The 20,732-nt window shown below is 35.8% G+C and overlaps 3 protein-coding genes across 4 annotated transcripts; 1 reads left to right on the top strand and 2 right to left on the bottom strand.

Moving 5' to 3' along the window:
* Window positions 1–327: 327 nt before the first annotated feature.
* LOC131547462 (uncharacterized) lies at window positions 328–12,248 on the bottom strand. 2 transcript variants are annotated; one of them, XM_058788039.1, is made up of 2 exons: window positions 12,115–12,248; window positions 328–2,564 (listed from the first exon to the last, which is right to left on the bottom strand). In XM_058788039.1, exon 2 carries the CDS (start codon window positions 2,488–2,490, stop codon window positions 1,222–1,224), a length of 1,269 nt encoding a protein of 422 aa, XP_058644022.1. In that variant the 5' UTR covers window positions 2,491–2,564; window positions 12,115–12,248; the 3' UTR covers window positions 328–1,221. The 2 variants fall into 2 exon arrangements, with proteins under 2 accessions (XP_058644022.1, XP_058644021.1); XM_058788038.1 differs by having other exon boundaries at window positions 12,065–12,242.
* Window positions 12,249–12,386: 138 nt separating this feature from the next.
* Window positions 12,387–13,811, top strand: sap18 (Sin3A-associated protein). Its single transcript, XM_058788042.1, has 4 exons — window positions 12,387–12,559; window positions 12,935–13,044; window positions 13,120–13,242; window positions 13,322–13,811. The coding sequence occupies exons 1-4, from the start codon at window positions 12,488–12,490 to the stop codon at window positions 13,476–13,478; spliced, it is 462 nt and encodes a 153-aa protein (XP_058644025.1). The 5' UTR covers window positions 12,387–12,487; the 3' UTR covers window positions 13,479–13,811.
* Window positions 13,812–13,920: 109 nt separating this feature from the next.
* ska3 (spindle and kinetochore associated complex subunit 3) lies at window positions 13,921–17,967 on the bottom strand. Its single transcript, XM_058788041.1, is given in 11 exon segments — window positions 13,921–14,414; window positions 14,530–14,733; window positions 14,875–15,066; window positions 15,221–15,345; window positions 15,348–15,410; window positions 15,632–15,711; window positions 16,446–16,869; window positions 17,002–17,173; window positions 17,256–17,317; window positions 17,412–17,546; window positions 17,845–17,967. Coding segments are annotated over 10 exon segments (1,455 nt in total). The 5' UTR covers window positions 17,521–17,546; window positions 17,845–17,967; the 3' UTR covers window positions 13,921–14,390.
* Window positions 17,968–20,732: the final 2,765 nt, after the last annotated feature.

The following is a 20,732-nucleotide window of genomic DNA, read 5'->3' as shown; positions in this document are numbered from 1 at the left end:
AACAGGAACCGCATCATCAACATTATGACACATACATTTAATCAACATCAGAATCTGCTAAAATGTACATGAATATATGAACACATATATTTGATGTGCTAATATAGGTAAACTATATTGCTTTTGCATACCCTTTTATTTTAAATGCTGCTGCAGTGTGTGACAAAATAATTTTTAAAAGTATAAATAAAAATTCCATGCATACAATTAATATGAAATACTTAATATATTAAATCACTAAAAATGTAACAGCAAAATGCTGTTTAGAATAGTTTTAGATTTAGTACAGAATGTTAGAAGGTCTTGTTTTTTATGGAAAAGAAGAAATTTATAAGAATAAAGAAGCTGAAAAGTAACAAAATTCCATTTCCAATTACAAGTACTCAAATTTTATGGAGATATTTTCATACATGTTATACAACAGGGTGCTACATTAGATTACAGTCGTGTTGGTGAACTTTTCACATAGGACGCGTGAGTAAAATGGAAAATTCAACATAAACATCGCTTTCACAAACAATAACACAGATAAATGGAACACACAGTTAAGTGATAGTGAGGGATACAGTGCTGAAACATGTGCAATGGTCAAAATTCAGTGAATATATCATGCTATATGTTACTAAATGCTGATTTAACACAACAATGATCACATAGCAATGCAAATAACTAAACTGTAATTTTGTGAGACTTGCTAGTTACACGGTAGAGTGACATGGCAACATCAGAAGTAAAGAACAAAGTACTGCTGGATTAATGTAAAAATATAGTGTATATCTATATAGAAGCAAAAAAAATGGTATCGGCATCACAAGGACAAAGGCACTGGAACTTAAGGGCAGCTAATGTCAAAATACAACTGAGATGCTTTCTTTAGTGCCTTGAATATTTTAAATTCTCAGCATACATGCTTCACTCTCGACAATACTAAATTAAAGTTAACTATGGATGGAATGTCTCTATCAAACTGAAGCATCAACAAAGTCAGCCTAGAAACTAAGGAAGTTCCTTACGTAAAAATACTAGAGAGGAGATTGTCCAGTGAACTGTGCCCTGATGAACATGTTTGGTATAAACTAGTCCTTAGGTTGCATAAATGTTCTAAGAAAGGTTAAGATCCTCTTTTAGCGAAAAGTCTTCTGCTAAAATAGGGAAACAATAAAAAGGTGCATTCAGCCAATGTACAAATAAAAGTCGCAAAAGTGTGGCAAATATGAGCGCTCATTCCAGGGGTGCAGCAGAAATACACAGGTTATTCAAGGCACAAGCAACCTGCACTATCTTATCAAAAGTGCTCACATTGGAAGTGCGGTCTACGACCGTAAAGGGACTCTCCACTGGTCCGGTCAACATAGAGTATCTCCTCTTGACTATGTCTATTACCTTCCCAACATGCCTGTGAACATTCGCTTTATCTGAAAGTGTGCCATCCAGTGAGAAATTTTCTCCATCCTGTCCACTCTGGCAATTTTCATAGCAATTTCTACTAGTGATTTTGAGTTCGGCTTTGCAAGCCCCCACTAAGCCCTCAATGTCAAAGTCATGCTCAGCCAACACAACATCACCGGGCAGAAGCTTACAAAGGAGGCCTGAACTCTCAACAAGATTTTTGTCACTGACGTTACCCGGTGATCCCCTCGAGACAAACGTGACCACACCTTGAGGAGCAACACCTATCACATATTTAAGCTCATTCACCGTGGCATGAGCTGGCAGAGTCAATGCTGTAGATGCAACCTCTTGATTCACATCCACATTGAGAGCTTTTTCCAGAGATACCCTAAAGCAGTCAATGATCACTGCACAGTCTGGGTACGTGCAACGCAAAGCTGCAGGTAGGTTTTTTCTGAGCTCTGCTCTGGATGGCCAAAAAACAGCAGTGGGCACAAGGGTGGTGAACATTATATTAATAATCCGATGGACAGTCCTGGTCACGGTGGCAACCTTGACCCCAAAACGATAGGCCAAGTCTTGGTTTTTAAGATCAAGCCTGAGTCTCATTAATGTCAAGAGCAGTTGCTGGAATTTTGAAAGTTTTGCATTTTTGTCTCCTTTCATATGTGGCATGAGAAGCAACATAACAGTCTCAAACACAAAGTAGTTCGGCAGTCCCGTATAGAAGCGAACCTTTTCTGGATCGTGTCTAAATGATGCCTCGGTGAGAGACATCTTTTCTATAGATTCCCTCAGCTCCATGTTCTCTTTCTTAAGAGCCTCAAGACTGGACTCATAGTCAGGGGGAATGTTTTTGACTGGGCTTCCCATTTGGTTTACACTTGTCAGTGAGATTTCTTCTACATCATCTTCAATCTTATCATCCTCTTCATCACAGCTGCTTAATGAAGAAACACTTTCTGGCTCTTCTTGACTTCTAGTCTGGCCTTGGTCCTCCAAGAAACGTCCTTGTCCTTGCAGGAAGAGCAAAGCATTGGCTGCCTCCACTTGTGCCTCTTGTTTATCATACATTTCACAGGCACTTGCTTCCTTCATATTTGGTGACAGTGGCGCTGAAGTGAAAACGGAAGGAACATAGTCTGGGGATCTAGGATTTTTCACTTGTTTTCCTGTAAACAGAACAAGAATACATTTATTTCTCTACTATTGATGCTTGGCAGGCTTTTTTCTTTAACATACTCGATTGTATGAAGGAATGACTTGTTTTTGTTATTTTTCCCCTCCCTCTCGCTCTCCTTTTTGACTGGACTTTTTGAAGTGTTGATTGTATGTCTGTTATTTTGTTTGTTTTTAATGGATGTTGTGATGTAGTGTGTAGAAATGAATAAAAAGTTGATAACAAAAAAAAAAGAAAGAATTCATTTATTTCTAAATCATATATCCAAAAAGTAACAGAAAACATTGTCTAAAAAATAGCCACACTTGTCAGTTTTAATGTCAAAAACATGCAACAGACACGATGAATTATATCTATCTATACAGTATACATGTATACACATACACGTATACAGTATACATATATACACATATACAGTATACACATACAGTATGCATATATACATACACATACAGTATACATACACATACAGTATACATACACACAGTATACATACACACACAGTATACAGTATACATACGCACATATACAGTATACATACGCACATATACAGTATACATACGCACATATACAGTATACATAGCACATATACAGTATACATATGCACATATACAGTATACATAGCACATATACAGTATACATACGCACATATACAGTATACATACGCACATATACAGTATACATACGCACATATACAGTATACATATATATATATATATATATATATATATATATTAGTCATACCAATATTGGCACCCTTGGTAAATATGATCGAAGGAGGCTGTGAAAATTAATCTGCATTGTTAATCCTTTTGATCTTTTATTAATAAAACAAATAATAATTCACAAAGATCTAACCTTTCACTGGATAATAAGAATTTAAAATGGGGGGAAATATCATTATGAAATAAATGTTTTTTCTCAAATACACGTTGGACACAAATATTGGCACCCCTAGAAATTCTTATGAGTAAAATATCTCTGAAGTATATTCATATTCACAATTTTGAGCACTCCAGGGTGATTATGAATTCATTATGACATGAAATGATCCAGCCATGGCTTCCTATTTCACAGAAATATATAAATAGGAGGGAAAACAAAGCCCAAATTCCCTTAATCATCCATCGCAATGAGAAAAAACCAAAGAATATATTTCTGATGTGCAGCAAAAGATAATTGAGCTTCACAAATTAGTGAAGTGGCTTTAAGAAAAGAGCTAGAGCAGTGAAAATTCCCATTTCCACCATCAGGCAATAATTAAGAATTTCCAATCAACATAAAATGTTACGAAACTGCCTGGAAGAGGATGTGTGTCTATATCGTCCTAATGCACGGTGAGAAGGAGAGTTCGAGTGGCTGAAGACTCTCCAAGGACCACAGCTGGAGAATTGCCATCTTGTCATTTTTCATTACATTTTAATCTTGTCATTTTACACTATTGACACTATTTTCCTATTTTGATATTGGAAAGTTGCTTTGACACAATCTGTATTGTTAAAAGCGGTATATAAATAAAGGTGAATTGACTTGACCTGACAACTGGAACTTCAAATGGGACTGGCTTCTATGGTCAGATGAAACTAAAAAATGAGCTTTTTAGCAGCAAACACTCAAAGATGGGTTTGGTGAACACAGGGATAAAAAGTACCCCATGTGTACAACGAAATATACTGCTGTATTTTTGATGTTGTGGGCCTATATTTCTGCTGGAGGTCCTGGACATCTTGGATTCTGTCAAATACCAACAGATAAAAAAAAAAAAAAAAAAAAAATCAATAAATGACTGACTCTGTTTGAGATCTTATAATGGGCCATGTTTGGATCTTCCAACAGTACAATAATCCAAACACAAACCTCAAAAACAACACAAAAATGGGTCACTGAGCACAAAACCAAGCTTCTGCTGGCCATTCCAGTCCTCTGACCTGAACCCTGTAGAAAATGAGTGGTGAACTGAAGAGAAGCAGTACCAACATGGAGCTGTGAATCTAAAGGGTCTGGAGTGATTCTGGATGAAGGAATGGTCTCTGATCTCTTGTCAGGTGTTCTCTAACCTCATCAGGCATTATAGGAGAAAATTTAGAGCTGTTAAACTGGCAAATGGAGGTTTCAAAAAGTATTGAATAAAAGGGTACCATTAATTGTGGCCAATGTGTATTAGAGAAAAACATTTATTTCATAATGATATTTCCCCCCATTTTAAATTCTTATTATCTTATTATATAGGTTAGATTTTTGTGAATTTTTTTAATAAAAGATTAAAAGGATTAACAATGCAGATTAATTTTCACAGCATTCTTTGCTCATATTTACCAAGGGTGCCGATATTTTTGGCCATGACTGTACACATACACATACACACACACACACACACACACACACAGGTAGTTGACAAATAGCCAGTAAAAAATGCTTTTTTGTAAAAGACCATTTTTTGAAGAAGAAATGCATATATTTAGTGTGAAGTGTGGTCTTTGAGAAAATGTAAAGGGTCCCTAACTTCGTCATTTCTTTCTTTAATTTTTTTTTTACTGAACTGTACCATAAATTTGACACTTATTTTCATATAGTGTTATTTATTTAATATGAAATTATAATTAACCTCATTTTCTTTTTTCACTTTCTTCCCAATCACGTGTTGGACAATTTCAAGACAAACTTTGACAACAAGACAATCTTTGCTGTCATCTGTTCAAAACTGCTGAAAATTAAACCACTTTAAGATGAAAGATATTTCTATCTCCCCTACTGCAATACTCAACTGGTTTTTTTCTTGTTTTTTTAAGATATTTTGAGATAAAAACAAATCTTTTATGTGTGTCACACCATAGGACATTACATCACACTAAAGTACAGAAATTGTAGTTAAAGCATTTCTATTTCATTATGAACATGTGAAATGAGAAAGAAAGTTTAATTTTGATACAAACAATATCAACATTTCTTTTAACAAAACAAAATAATTTATCATCAACAAAATTCAGTCTCGTAGTCAATCAGTATGTTACTGAAACTCTTCTAGCCCCCCTGCTGCATGTGCGGCACAGCTAAATATGATTGATATTTATGATACAGCTAAATATTATTGCTATATGATTGAAACTACATTCATTAAGATGTGAATGATTTTTTTAAAAACTATATAGCTACTCTTTTTAAGGCATGATTTTGATTCTATTTACTTTCTGCATCATTCTCTTAGGATCTCTGGTGGATCCCTGTTAATTTTTGTATATTTCCGCGTTCTCTCTCTTCTCTCTTCCACTAATTTTTTCCCCTCAATTCTTTCTGTTTCAAAAACAAAGTATCACATTTTATACTTATTTTCATGAGACTTTATAACAGTAGAAGTTTTCTGCAAAAAAATCTGAAAAAACTTTAATTAATGTAATTATTGCATTTAAGAACACAGAAAATGATCAAAAAAGAATAAAAAGGAGTTAAACAAATCTTATTTAATTGCTTATAAAAAAAAAAGCTTTTTAATGAGACCTTGTTCTCTGGTGTGACATCTTTGTCCTGTGGTGTGACAGTACAGGCGTCACACCGGAGGACATTTTCTGTCACACCCATAGACTATGGAAGGCCGTTGGGGCCAAAACGTGTGGGATTAACGCGTTAACACGTATTTACGCGTTAACACGCGATTTACGTGTTTACGCATGCCTAAATGGTAGATGCGCCAGATGAGGTAGACTCAACGTAATCATTAGGTAAGTGCTCATTCACAATCTTATGAATAATTGAAATAAAACGAAGATGCGCATCAGCACATTAATATTCATAAAAAGGATTACAAGCTGTTACGACAGGCAGTGTCAACGTGACATCACCCTTTCGTTTTATTTGAATTATTCATGTTGTTGTGACCCAGGTACTATGCGGAGCATACCGTGAGTTTACTTAAAGCAACCATCACGTGCCAGGGACATTGACGGAAGGGCACACTGAAGAGCCAGGGGAAACAGTCTCATGTTCTGTATTTTAATATTAAAATATATTTAATTTCCTTGTTGATACTACCTTCAATCTATGATTTTACGTTTTCACAAATTGTATTGTCAAATTATATTTCATCTGTCTGATTTCAGTTATTACTAATACAAGCCTTGATTAATTTATTTGCGTGTGTCCTTTGATTATTCACCATGTCTATGCACCATATAATGGAGGGCACATTCCTTGTCACATGAGGATCAAGGTAGGGGTTGGATGACTTGTTCAATTTTTAAGTGAAGATACTTAATAGCTGTTAAATATCTCAATTAGTTGGTAACAAAAACATAACCAAAATATTACTTTTCCTGGGGCATTGGGGTTTAGTAATTATTGATTTATTGCATGAAATTAGTGTATCCAATGTTATCAAGTAATTTTAAGGTATTAGATATATCTTTTTAATGTATTTCGAATTCTACCCAGTGGTGTGTGTCAGGCACTATAACCATCTGAGAAGGGGTGACAAAATATAGGACATGATAGCAACAAAAGACCTTATTTATATCTAAAACAGCGGCTCATTAACACAAGCTAATCTATGGTATACATCTCTCGTTGTTTTCATTACAAGTTCGAACACTATGAGGTCTTGAAGTCAACAGCACTGCCTGCTCCATCTTCAGCAAAAAACTGCTCTCAATTGCTAAGGTGTGTGTGTATTATATACAAGAAAAGTGGTTCCAGCCATACACAAGTTTAGTTCCTAGACTGAAGTAGACTCAATACACGTGCTTTGATGTTTTAAGTAAAAGGGGAAGGAGACAACAGACTCCCTATGTACATTTACATTCTTGCATATCATTGCTCTTTTGTTGATTTTCAGGGGTTGAACAGTTATAATTTAAAAATACTTGAATACTAGTTGTGCTGTAACTATTATGCCTGAAAAGACATTAAATTAAAATTCATTAAAAACCACCAGTAGATGGTGCTAAAGCTCAATGCCAGCACAAAATGACACGTTAACACGTAAATACGCGTTAACACGCAATTACGCGTATTTACGTGTTAACGCGTTAGTACCATATGGAAGGCCGTATTATTAAATTTGTCTTTACACGTAACGTGTACAGACGAAATAACGCCTGTACATGTTATTGCGTCTACACGCGTTATTTCGTGTACAGACGTTAGTGTTTTGGCCAATGGCAAGGCCAAAGTCATCCAAATTTGCATAAAATTGATTAAACATATAATAGTCACGTAAATCTCAACATAATGACAATTAATAAATAATACATTTAAAAGTGACGTACTAATATACGTACCAACGCACTTGGTAGTATGATCATTCTCTTTCCGGACATGTCAGCGCTATCTATAGTCACATGATAATGACGTTGTATTACAACCTAGAAAGAGGCGGCATTTGAAAATACATGCAGTAGAGTTATGGCGTTGAGGAATTTTGTAAACAACTGTAAACAAACTGAAAAAGTGGTTAAAAGCTTTCTTTCTGAGGTGCGTTAATTGCATACAGTTCATTCGGTTTTCTGGATTTTTCGAGGGTACAATTCACTGTTTTGTTCTTGCGTGTCATAACTTGATTATTTCAGAAGTTCTTAAAAAAAAAAAAATCCTGCACTACAGCATTTTCTGATGTTTTTTTATGGAAATATGACCCACGGAACATGAGTACCTGACCAATCTAATATACCGACAAAGCATGATGGGCATGTCATAGCTTGATTATTTCAAAAGTTCTCAAAAATGTTGTAATACAGGATTTCGTTAGACAATGAATTTATCTTGCCCTCTCCGTGCTTTTTTGTTTGTTTACAGTTGTTAACAAAATTCCTCAACGAGAAGATTAACAATGGTATTACTATAGTAAATGTAGGCTAGGCTAACCGTGTTTTTTGGGCGTCTTTATTACCAGTTGTAGCTTATAACTACAGTTTTACTACAAATACCATGGTTAAACTATGGTTAGTGTAGCAAAACATGTTTAATTTGTTTTTACCATGGCTTACCTATAATAACCATGTTTTTTGGTTGTAACCACGGTTAATTTTCGTAACGGATATTTTCATGTTATTTTATATCTTTTTATTTTACGGCGTGTATTTGTGAAAATGATTAGGCTATATGTTTAACACACACCACATAATGCTGTGCATTTCAAGGCACTTCAGTAGACCTTTAATGTTACCTATGTTTTGTCAATGTTAAAATTATTTTTAATATATCATCTGCTAGCTGCCTCATGTCACAGAAGTCAGTTAATTCTCAGCACAGAGACTCTTTCACCTAGATATCACACTACAGAGACTGTGTCTGTTCCCCGAACTAGAAGAGCAAACTATCTTAAGAGTAACTATTTAATTGATGTTCAACAAATAAAAAAATTATTCAATACAGAGAAACAAATGATAAAGCTTGACTTATTAAATATTAGGTCCCTTTCTACAAAAGCACTTTTAGTAAATGGTACAATTACTGATCATAACCCAGATGTTCTCTGTATGACAGAGACCTGGCTAAAACCAGAGTATTACATTAATTTAAATGAGTCTACCCCCCAAGATTACTGTTATAAACGGAGCATTTTCCTCGGGTCAGCTTCCTCGCTCGAGCTAAGTGCTTCTTCTAGGCCTTCATGGGGGTGAGGGGGTGGTTGTGGGAGCGAGTTGTAGTTCCGGTGGTATAAATGGTTGGCTGAATTGGCGATATCCAGCAATGCCTGTCTGTTGCATGTTAGCAGTGCATTGTATTTGTGCACTGCAGAGAAAACAAGAAAAAAACAAAAAACAAAAACGGCATTCGAGCAGGGAGCGAGCAAACGAGTCTGCCTCGGGGGCGCCATTATTAAAAAAAGGAATTATAAATTAATTAATTTTTCTATTTATTAATATAATTATTGTATTTATTAATCCAAAAATGATGTTATGCTACACAATTTAGTATTTAGATTATTTAGGTTAAAGATTAGAAAAAAGTGTAAGGTTTGCAGTGCTAGTGGACTTTTATTTTGACACCGGAAATCTTGTGTTTACGCGGCTATGCGTAATTGCGCGTCTACACGTCAGAACGTCTGTACACGAAATAACGCGTGTAGACGCAATAACGTGTACAGGCGTTATTTCGTCTGTACACATTACGTGTAAAGACAAATTTAATAATACGGCCTTCCATAGTACCACACGTTTGTCTTCTGGGTAAATTTCACCTTCATAAAGCCAGAACTATTCATTGTAAACCTAACTTTAGAATGTTTTCTTCTGATGTAAAATCTTTTTTCACTTCTTTTAAGAATGTGTCCAAACCTTTGAATTCAAAGGCTTCTAAAACTTTTAACATTCTTGAAAATGTTGTAAGGTATTTGTAAAAAAAATTCAATTTTTCAATTTTTTTTTAAAATTTTTTTATTTTTATTTTTATTATGCTGCTTAGTGTAGCCCTTACATCTACATGTGGTGATGTCCGTATGCCCCTTGTTAAGTTTCAAATATTGTAATGGTTTGAAATGCAATTAAAAAAAAAAAAAAAAAAAAATAGTACCACACGTTTTGGCCCCAACGACCTTCCATAATAGACTGTATAAAAACATGGACGTATTGTCCGTGACGTCACCCGTAGGTTTTTGAAGAGCATTTTTGAAGCCGACCGCCGCCATCTTGGCAAGCGCGTCACCACGCGTCACTCCCGGATAATCGAAAATGGACAAAAAGGCGGTATATGGGTGGAGCTGTTTGCTGAAACCACGCCCACCTAGCTCGCCAGTGGTGACAGAAGCGGCAATCCGCCTGTCACTCAACTGGCCACGCTCTAATTATGCAGAACTTTAAGGGTCAATATAATTTAAACAGATGAGTTCTAAAAAAAAAATTCACCCCCCTCACAGTTGTCATGAAGGGCAAAATTTGCTATATAGATCAAAATCATTTTTTGCACTAGGCTGTAAACATGTTTTTTTTCTGCTGTAAAGTTGGGCATTTTAACATGGGGAGTCTATGGGATTGACTCCCTTTTGCAACCAGCCTCCAGCGGCCAGTCGATGAATTGCAGTTTTAGTCACTTCCGTGTTGGCTTCACGAGAGAGAGCGGGAGGTTGCCGCTTGGTCACACCATAGGACGTTTCAGCCTTTTGTGTCAATTAATGACCATGCTATTCCAAGCTAACCTGTCATTAGCAGTTTGCAAGACACATTTGCATAATTTTCCATGATTATGTTGTTTAACGTGAAGTTTTTAATTAAAAAATATAATTTAGGGGTGTCACACCAAAGGACAACAAAACGTAACACTTTTGTAGTGGTTCCAAAAAAAGTTAAATTCTGAGAAAATTTGACCATGTGCACGCGTTATGGGCTTCAGTAACACGACCATGAATGGGGTCCTTCAACTAATTAAATTCTTCTCTGGAATTGCCAATTTAAAATCAGGATAAGGTGTCACACCAGAGGACATGGTTTTCAGAGACAAAATGTATCAAGTTCCTACACTTTCAGAAATATATGGATGAAAAAAAAAATGATTGCCATTTACTAAAATAGACACTTGTACAATTATGCCAGAGGTATTTATTAACATTTTTATGCTTCTCTTTTTAATTTATAAAAGTTGTAATTTATTGAACCATGCTTGAGAGTCACGCCATAGGACAATATTGACATTTGGCTCAAAAATTTTCCAAAAATTGAATAACACTGCAGCTTTTATAATAACAGTTCCATGAAGGACGAAGAAATGTTGAATGATTTACAGAATTTTAAATAACAACAATATTAATTATATTCATTTTTATCTTGTGAAACAGTGAAAATGCCATGTCACGTCAACAACCCATATATATATATATATAAATTCAGCAATCATGTCCGGAAATACTCTTACTAGTAAATACTTATATACTGTATTTATAAAGTCATCTAGTGGTTACATCATGGTATTACATATGATTTTCTTTATTTCTTTCACCAGGTGGCATCAATCTGCTATCCATGTATTGGATATTAAACACCTTTGCTCAATTTCAACTTAAATTCTGTATTAATTTATATATTTTGTTTTTATTTTTACACAGACATAAACAGTGCATAATTTAGAGGTGAATACTGTCAAGTACCATTAAATCCCCTCAAAATACAAAATATTAAAGAATAAATATTATTGAAACAAAATCATTAGTACATTCATTTAATTAAAAATGTTATGTTTATTGCCTTCGGTCTGTTTTGACCGCTGAGGAGTGACTCCTTATTGTGCAATACAAAAAGTTAATCTAAAGCCAAATAAGCATTGTGCAATTATTTACATTTAGCCCAAACCCCCAAAGTGTATAATAACGATGAAGTTAACATGAAGAGGAAACACTTTCTGGCTTTCAGATCCGTTATGGTACATCAGAAAGGTGCGTTGCAAACATAAAAATATGTTCCCCCACTTTACTAGAAATATATACATTCGACCCAGACATGAGCATTGCTTTTTAAGTTTCCTGCTAAAATCAAACCCATGCAATACCCATGACATCTGATTTACACATACCCGAAATGAAGTGAGTGCTGCAGAGTCTACTGCCCTCGTTTGGCACCCACCCTTCGCGATTCACAGCAGCGATCCAGCGCTGCTTCCGCTCCGGGTCGCGAGGAAACCTGTAGAAGGATAATGTGGTCCCACGAGTCCTCCTGTTCCGACAACCGGCCACTACGCACGTGTGAACCATATTAAGGCCACCGAATTTGTGGACGTATTTGCTTTTCTTCTCTAGTAATATTTACAATCTGACTCCCAAAATGGCGGCGGGGGTAGCGTAGGCGACGCGAGTGTGTCGTCATCTGACTGGCCGTCATCTGTTGGCTGTGATTGGCGCCCTACAGTGCTGACATCATCTCGCCGCGCCGCGATCGCTCATTAACAGGCGCTGTGAACAGCGATTCATCACTTGTTTTCTTACAATATTGGATTAAAATGGCTGTAGAATCAAGGGTCACACAAGAGGAAATCAAAAAAGAGCCAGAAAAGCCAGTGGACAGAGAGAAGGTTTGTTTTTCGTTACTTTTGTTCCTCATTTGCGCAAATAGTCGTGCACAAACGACGCGTCTTGCAATGCTAAGCTAATTTGTAAATGTAACTAGTAAAAATTTAAGTATACAGCTTATTGTACTAGAATTATATGGTAATAAAACGTTTAATTGCAACATAGTATACAAATCGTAAATTATGACTAAGTTTGCTGTACATAAAAAAATAAAAAAGTCCAGTATAGAACATTAATCTAATTCTCTGATAACGTTATATAAAGGACGCATACAGCGAACGCATTTCACATTGTCTGCAATACCAATATTGAAGACGTGTACATATTCGCCTGCGTTTCGACGGAGAGTGTTATTAAATAATGCATGTTTTCCACAGACATGCCCTCTTCTTCTCAGAGTGTTCACCACCAACAATGGAAGGCATCATCGCATGGACGAGTTTGCCCGGGGGAATGTACCATCTAGCGAGCTTCAGATTTACACCTGGTAGGTATAAACTCTGCATTGAATTAAAAATGAAATAAACTGTATGATCCTGAATTGTATCTGCGTTGGTTACAGGATGGATGCTACTTTGAAGGAACTGACAAGCTTGGTGAAGGAAGTTTATCCGGAAGCGCGGAAGAAGGGCACACATTTTGGGTTTGCAATAGTATACCCAGACCCTAAACGACAAATCTACAGGTAATCTATAAAGAAGGCTTTTTGTTCTAACTTCATCAGTTTCGATTTGTTTTGACTAACCCATCTGGTTTTGTTGTAGGGTTAAAGAGATTGGCAATACAGTATCGGGACGCAAAGGTGCAGATGATTCCATGACGCTTCAGTCTCAACGCTTTCAGATCGGAGATTACCTTGACATCGCAATCACTCCGCCTAACCGTGCACCACCTCTCCAAGGACGCATGAGACCCTACTAAAACAAGACTTGCCTGCATTTAAACAAAGGGTGAATGTCTGTCTGGAAATCTGCCTTCCTGTAGAGTTTAGTTCAAACCCTGCCTGTGCTTCTCAGGCAAACCTCAATTAGGTTTGATTAGCTGGTTCAGTGTTTAAGCCAGAACTAAACTCTGCAGGAAGGTTGATCTCCAGCACCAGGATAGGGCATATCTTGAGGATTGGAAGTTATATAGATAATCTTTTTCATATATTTTATGTTCTTCATGGGGTTTTATACCAGGTCTACCTTTTTAGTTTTAGTCCTGTTACCATGATTCCCATAAAATGTTGAATAAATGTTTTTTTTTTCAGTATCTTGTCTCGTGTAAACATTTATAAACTGACTTTTTGACACTGTATGAACAAAGCACTTGCACTTACTTTTAAACTGTTTCACTTAAGCAGAGTTTACCATAAGAATTACCCCCCATTAATGGTTTAGATTTTCATAGACATAATCTAAACTTCAATAGAATTACTTTTTTTTTTTTTTTTTTACATTATGGAGCCAAATGTTTGGCTTTTCAGCATTTCATCCATCTTGCCTTATTTGCAAACTAGTCTTGAACTGTAGTGTTCCTCAGAGACTAAATATATATAAGTAATAGTATTTGTGCTATTATTTAGTAATCTTACTTTAGTCTAAATTTTTCAAACACATCTGAGTGTAATCAGTACCATTTGCATAACCATCAATAACTTTTTCTTTTTTTTGATTCTCTTTATTAAGTATTATTTTCAAATGGTTTAAAGTTTCCTTAAAAGTGTTTGCTCTCACAATGAAATATAATTCCGTAGAATCACTCTACGACTACACTCTGCTGTTCTCCTCTTGGTTCCAATTTTTGAAAGCCAGGCTTCATGGTCATCAGCTCAGATTCAGTAGTGAGTGCTTAATACTTGCACTGAGCCACAAGCTAAAAGAGGAGTAGAAAAAAAAATCTAGATTTTAACAACCATATTATTTTCTTTCTTTGACATAAGTCATAATTTCCAACATTGCCATTTCAGCATTACAAGGTAGTGACTCACTTTTAAAATATCCTGAGTGACTGAACTTATATCGGGCATCTCTGGTGTGCATGGCTCTGCAGGGAACTTCACTCTGACTTTTGGAGTCGCAAGGCACCAATCCTGGTTGAAGCCATTTTCATGCATTGGGACAGGGCTCTGCTTCAGGTCTAACACGTGATCTGCCCCCGTCTTCATCCCAGAAGCATCACTAGATGCATTTTTCTATTCAGAGTTAAAGGAAGGGCAAATGTCAAGTGCATCTCAATAAATGAAACTATTCACCAATTCATTTATAAGGTTTAGCATCAAATCTAGGGTATAATACAATTTGAATGATTAAAAGAGCAAAATATGATTACTTACGAAAGCAAGAGAACTCCCAAAAAGGGACTGCAGAGACGGCATCTCAGGTATGGCCTCATCCTCATAACGTAGAAGTTTTGGCATCTCTGGAGCATCAAATGAAGGAGCTCTGTTTGTGTTTGAGAGGTCTGCTAGGGGACAGCTGCCCTCCTGTGATGCCCTGTGTCTATCGGTTTCTTCCTGCCTGTCGTCCTTTGAAACGGTAATTGGAGTGAGTGAGTGAAACCATTACACATTTTAAATAATACTGAATGTGATTATGGTTTAATGTAATACTAGTCATGTCTATTGTGGTAGATTTTTACATGTTAGTAACTAAAATAATGAGTTAAGGAGCGCATCACACCTTTTTTATTAGTTTTCTGATAAAAGGAGTTTCAAATGCAGGGAGCTCTGGTGTAGAAGGGCAGTTATTAAGGCAAGGAGGAGAATCAAGGTCATTCTTTCCTTTCAGTGGTGGAGAGGATGGACGCGGTGTTTCTCAAACTTAAATCCTGGGGTGCAAAACACAGGAGGCTCTGGGGATTCCAGACTATCTGGAATATTTAAACACAACAATGCAGATCAAAAAAGGGAAGCTTGGAGAAAAAAAAACAAGAATGCATTTTTTTGTAACACATCGTTAACGCACAAATGTAACCACACATTCAGGGCTACAGGAACTAAATGTTATACTGTTAAGAAACAATTATTTAAAACTCCAAACAGGTTGATAACTATTCATAATATTAAGAAAACAACAGTCGGTATTATTTACCGTTGGCAACACCTTTGTTAGGCGCAGAAGACAAAGTGGGGAAAACACGAGAGGGTTTCTGACCATTCTCTGTTCTTTCACTGTGAAAGACCCAACACACATATTATGTGCTAAATATACATACAACACATTTCAAAATTTAGATCAATAAGATTTTCACAAAAAAAAAGCATGCATTAAATTGACCAAAAGTGACAGTAAATCTTTTATAATGTTACAAAAGTTCTCCATTTCAAATATACTGTTCTTTTGAACTTTCTATTCATCAAAAAGTCCTGGAAAAAGATAACTCTTTCACAAAAATATTAAGTTGCACAAATAATAATAATAAGAAATGTTTCTTGAGCACCAAATCAGTATATTAGGATGATTTCTGAAGGATCATGTGACACTGTAGACTAGAATAAATGCATGCTGAAAATACAGCTTTGCCATAACAGGAATAAATTAATAAAGTAAATTAAAATAAATTCAGAATATTACTATTTCCACTGTATCTTTGACCAAATAAATGCAGTCTTGGTGAGTGTAAACGTTTTTTCATGTAGAGATCTGTTAATTACATCACACCCAATCAAATTAATGAGTTTTAAATAATATAACTTAACTTTCAAAAATATCAGTAGTAAAGTCTCTTACTCTTAAAGATGTAAATCCTGTTTTATGTAAGCAGCATTAAATTTACCCTATTAGGCTAAATTTTGTGAATTACAAAAAATTCAAAGCATGTTTGGAAAGTGACATATTTAGTCTTTTCTGAAGCAAATCATGCTTGTGATGTGATATTCACACCCAGACATAGTAAGCAGCATACCTGCTGGTCTTTGGTGGTTTCTTGTTGAACAAATCCATGGTAAAGTCATTGTTCCAGCACATGGTGTACTCAGAGATGCCAAAGTCCTCTAGTCGTGGAGTCGGAGCATCCTCCTCCATACGCAGAGAGCACTTGGGCGTCTTTGGCTGCGGTGGATGCATGTTCATGACAAATGGTGGTGGTGACAGAGCCACAGCTGGGACAGGAGCAGCACTGTGGGGCGGCTCTGCTTCACCAAGCACTCTTTGGAACTGGAGTGCAGACAGACCAAAATCGGAGAGCTTTGGGGTCCGCAGCTGGTCAACGGGTGGTTGCATCTTCTCTGGTGTCTCAGGCTGCTGAGCCTCTTCACAAAGCCCTTGTCCCATCGCTTCATCTTCATCTGCTGCATCCAACTTATCTGCATCCTTTGTACCATTCATCTCTAGAATAGTGAGTAAATAAAAAACATTTCCACTGAAATAAGCAAGAATCTATTTTAATCTTCAATTAGAGACAATAAACACAAAAGTCAAGCAGCAGGATGTTAACATTCTCAAATGTAATAAACATTTACCTGCATTTCCCTGTCTTGCTGTTTGTGGTCTGTAGCCATACTTCTCATAGTGTTTCTTCAGTCTGTCAATGTCTTCCGTGGTTCTCTGCTTCAGCACCAAGCATCTTCTCACAAAGTTCCTCAGTTCAGTACTTGTTGCGTCATGTGTAGCCACCTGATTTTGAACTTGCCGCTGCACATGGTTTTGTGTTAAATGAAGCCCATATTTAAAAATAAAGTGAAATCATGAACCACAACTAAACATACACATATACCTTCAATGCTCTGACTTCAGAGTGCAGCTGGTACAGAGCTTGAGCCCCATTCTCTTCATCCTCTGAATAAAACAGATCACATACACCAGTCAACAGATGCATACTTATGACCTGATCATTTTATTAGTAGCTACAAAATATTTCCTGGCAACTTACCATCGTCGTCTTGGGGGTTCTGACTTGCATGAAGGAGATAGTTGCTTTCTGTCTCCAGATAAACAGTCAGTTTCCGCAGCTTTGCAAAGAAACGCTCTGAAGGATTCATTCTCAACGTCCCTCCTGTTTTACAAACTGAAATAACAGTAAGTAATCAGTATTATATTATATTATTACATATGATATTACCATAATAATATACAAGCATAAAACGTGTTATCCTTCTTTTCCACAGCCATATAAACAATTAACTGTAACGTTAACTGTTTTGGACTGGCCAGCTAATATGGAAAGTGTACAATAACAAGTAAATTATCACAATAACAAAACCAATGAATATACTGTCTTGAGCACATTCAGTTCAGCATAAAATCGCATTATACCTTAACAAAGTTGCTGTGGTTTTATAAATTAGATTCAGACAACGACATACAAATATCTATCTGAACTCTTCTTTCAAATTTCGCGGTCCATCCGGGTTCGTTTTGTCTGACTCGTTAGACTTGACGCACATCCAAACACCGTTCGGCTCATTACTGCCACCTGTCGTTCTGTGCAGTTATTTCGTGCTCGGTGGTTTTCCCCATAGACATATAAATACCTAGCCGCCTCATTGGCTGCTCGACCTCATGTCAACGTCGCCGCCATATTACTCCGGGCAACTCTCCATAACTCTCATACCGGTGTTGTGCCCATTTTCGACTCCCTGCCAAATTATTACCACCCTCATTGAAATCGCTACCAGATTGCCTAATCCTAACCCCAAACCTACCAATACTAGGGAGCTAATAATCTGGCGAGGGTCAGAATTCGGCACAACACCGGGACAGAAGAAAACATACCTGACTCGTCGGCATCTTGGGCATCTACAGACCGTCGCACAACAATAAAAACAGATCTCAGGGCATTATCTTTCACAGGTAAAACTGAACAGTTGTTTCTGGATGTTTTTTTGGTCATTTTTAACATTATGTTGACAGCTTAATTAGCCACCAGTGTCAGACTATTAATAGCTAACGTTAGCGATATCGCTAGTAAGCTGTGAAAGCTGAGACTTTATGAGAAATCAAAGTTTAAATTAATTCTTATTAAGTTTTAACTTATATTGTAGTTTATATCATAAACTAAATTGTGTTATGAGCACAATATGTACAGTGAGCACTTTGTCAGACTGTCAGGATAGGGATGGAGCTAAAGCATCTCTCTTTAATTCCACTACTCATTTACAAAGAGGAAGTTTATCATCACTAGATTATAAGGATTTCATAGTTTATCATAAAACTGTGGACTGATTATATATTTTTCATTTTTAGCCAACTGCAAACAGGACAACGCAAGCCTTAAGGAAAGCTGAAGAAAGCCCGTTCTTTGAATTTCCAAGAGACTAGGCTATACTTCCACATCCTAATGTTGTGGGTTATTCTGGGTTTCTGGGTTAAAACCCAGAATAGCCCTGAATGAATGGCCAGAATGACCCTGATCATATTCAAGCCACTCTCTCTCCCCGGAACAGACTTCCAGGAGCATTTTTTAACCTTTGTATGGGTCATTTTTATAACAATATAATTACTTTATTACATGTTTCTGTCGGGTTTTTTTGTCAAACTTTTAAAAATAACCAGTTTCTTCAGTCAATCACAATACTATAGACTGCATTTAAAATTATTTACACAGGCTGTTTAATGCTGATCATGTACTGTATGTGCATTTACACAAAAACTGCATAATGTAAATAGCCTAGAAATCAGAAACACAGGAACTCCTTATTGAGTGAAGCTGCAATATCATGACAAAATCATTGTTGATTATTGCTCTTGATGTTGTAATAATGATTATTAATTTTGATTAATATAAAGGTTTTTGGGGGCATCTCATATTCTGGTCTGTGTTAAACATAACTATACTTATGCCCCAAACATTCCTATGTAGTAACAGATATTGAAAAATAAATAACATTTTCAAAATTTGTGTTTTCTGCATGAGTGAGTGTAATTTGCATTGTATAGCAAAATGTCAAGCTTTGTCAAGTTGTTTACCACAAACCTTATTTTACTCATTAATTTAAAAAAACCCATTATGAAATATAGGTAAATCTTGAGGGAAGCAGTGGAGAATTAGTCTTTATTAGTCAGGTTTTCACGTCACAACTAAACCACTCTATTCCCAGGAAAAGCTAGAACTGAAAACTGAAATAAAATGTCCTTGAGCTGCAGATTGAGTCAGAGGATTTTATATCTATATCTATCTTATATCTATATATAAATAATAATTTGGATTTATATATATAAACACAATTTGGAATTGACAACCATACATTTTTGCTTGTCTTCAGTTGTGTCTTTGTTTAATAATTATTACACAAATACTATTATAAAACTGTAGTTTTCACTATTATTTAATTTACTTTATAATTTACTATTAATTTTTTCTTCATTATTGTCTATTCTGTATTATTCCACCTTTGATATTACATATTCTACTTGCTATTATTCATCTATTGTTATTCATTTATTATGGTATTATACATATAATTGTTGCTATTATAAATCTACTATATCACTTATATTATTGTACTGTTGTACTCGCTATTTTATTATATTATTCACTTTACTACAACTTGTACTACATATATTTTTTAATATTACATATCACTTTTACTATATTTTACTGCGCACTGTATCAGTGCATAATATTTTACCACTGTAACTAAGTTTTACTGAATCCATAAAGGATTATCAGTTACATTTGTTAATATTTGTTGAGGAGTTTTTATCTGTATAGAGTGTTATGAAAATAGGAAGCAGACTACCAGTCTGTCACTTTTTGATTTGTATTCGCTGATTTTATTCCATTTTCTCTATTATGGTAAATTATTAATACTTAAAGATGTATTATTTCGATTTTTAACCCCAGTATTTCAAAGGGAATGAGCTGTGTTCTGACCTGAGGCACAAGAACAGCTAAAATGTTGAGGTTGAAGACAGAGAAAGCAATGAAAAAACTTAATTTAATGTACATTAAAATTACATGACATGTATATATCACAGTTATACTACATTAATATTAGAATTGTTAACAGAAAAAAAATCAACCAAATCAACACGAGTGTGAGCTTTCACAATTTTCCAAGCCTAACTAAATAACTGGAGGCAGAGTTATTTTTAAGTCCATGTAGATCACAAACCACTGAAATCGGTTGATAAATGTAAACGTTATCGTGTTTTTATCCAGAAAACCCGCAGCTCCCCCGTTGACCTCCGTTTGTTTTTAAAGCAGTCTTGCCCGGATAAATATGGCGGCCGCGTTGACGTAACGCAGCAA

This window comes from Onychostoma macrolepis, chromosome 09 (genome assembly GCF_012432095.1).
Source record: "Onychostoma macrolepis isolate SWU-2019 chromosome 09, ASM1243209v1, whole genome shotgun sequence".
NCBI lineage: Eukaryota > Metazoa > Chordata > Actinopteri > Cypriniformes > Cyprinidae > Onychostoma > Onychostoma macrolepis.
This window is presented reverse-complemented; position numbering and strand designations above follow the sequence as displayed.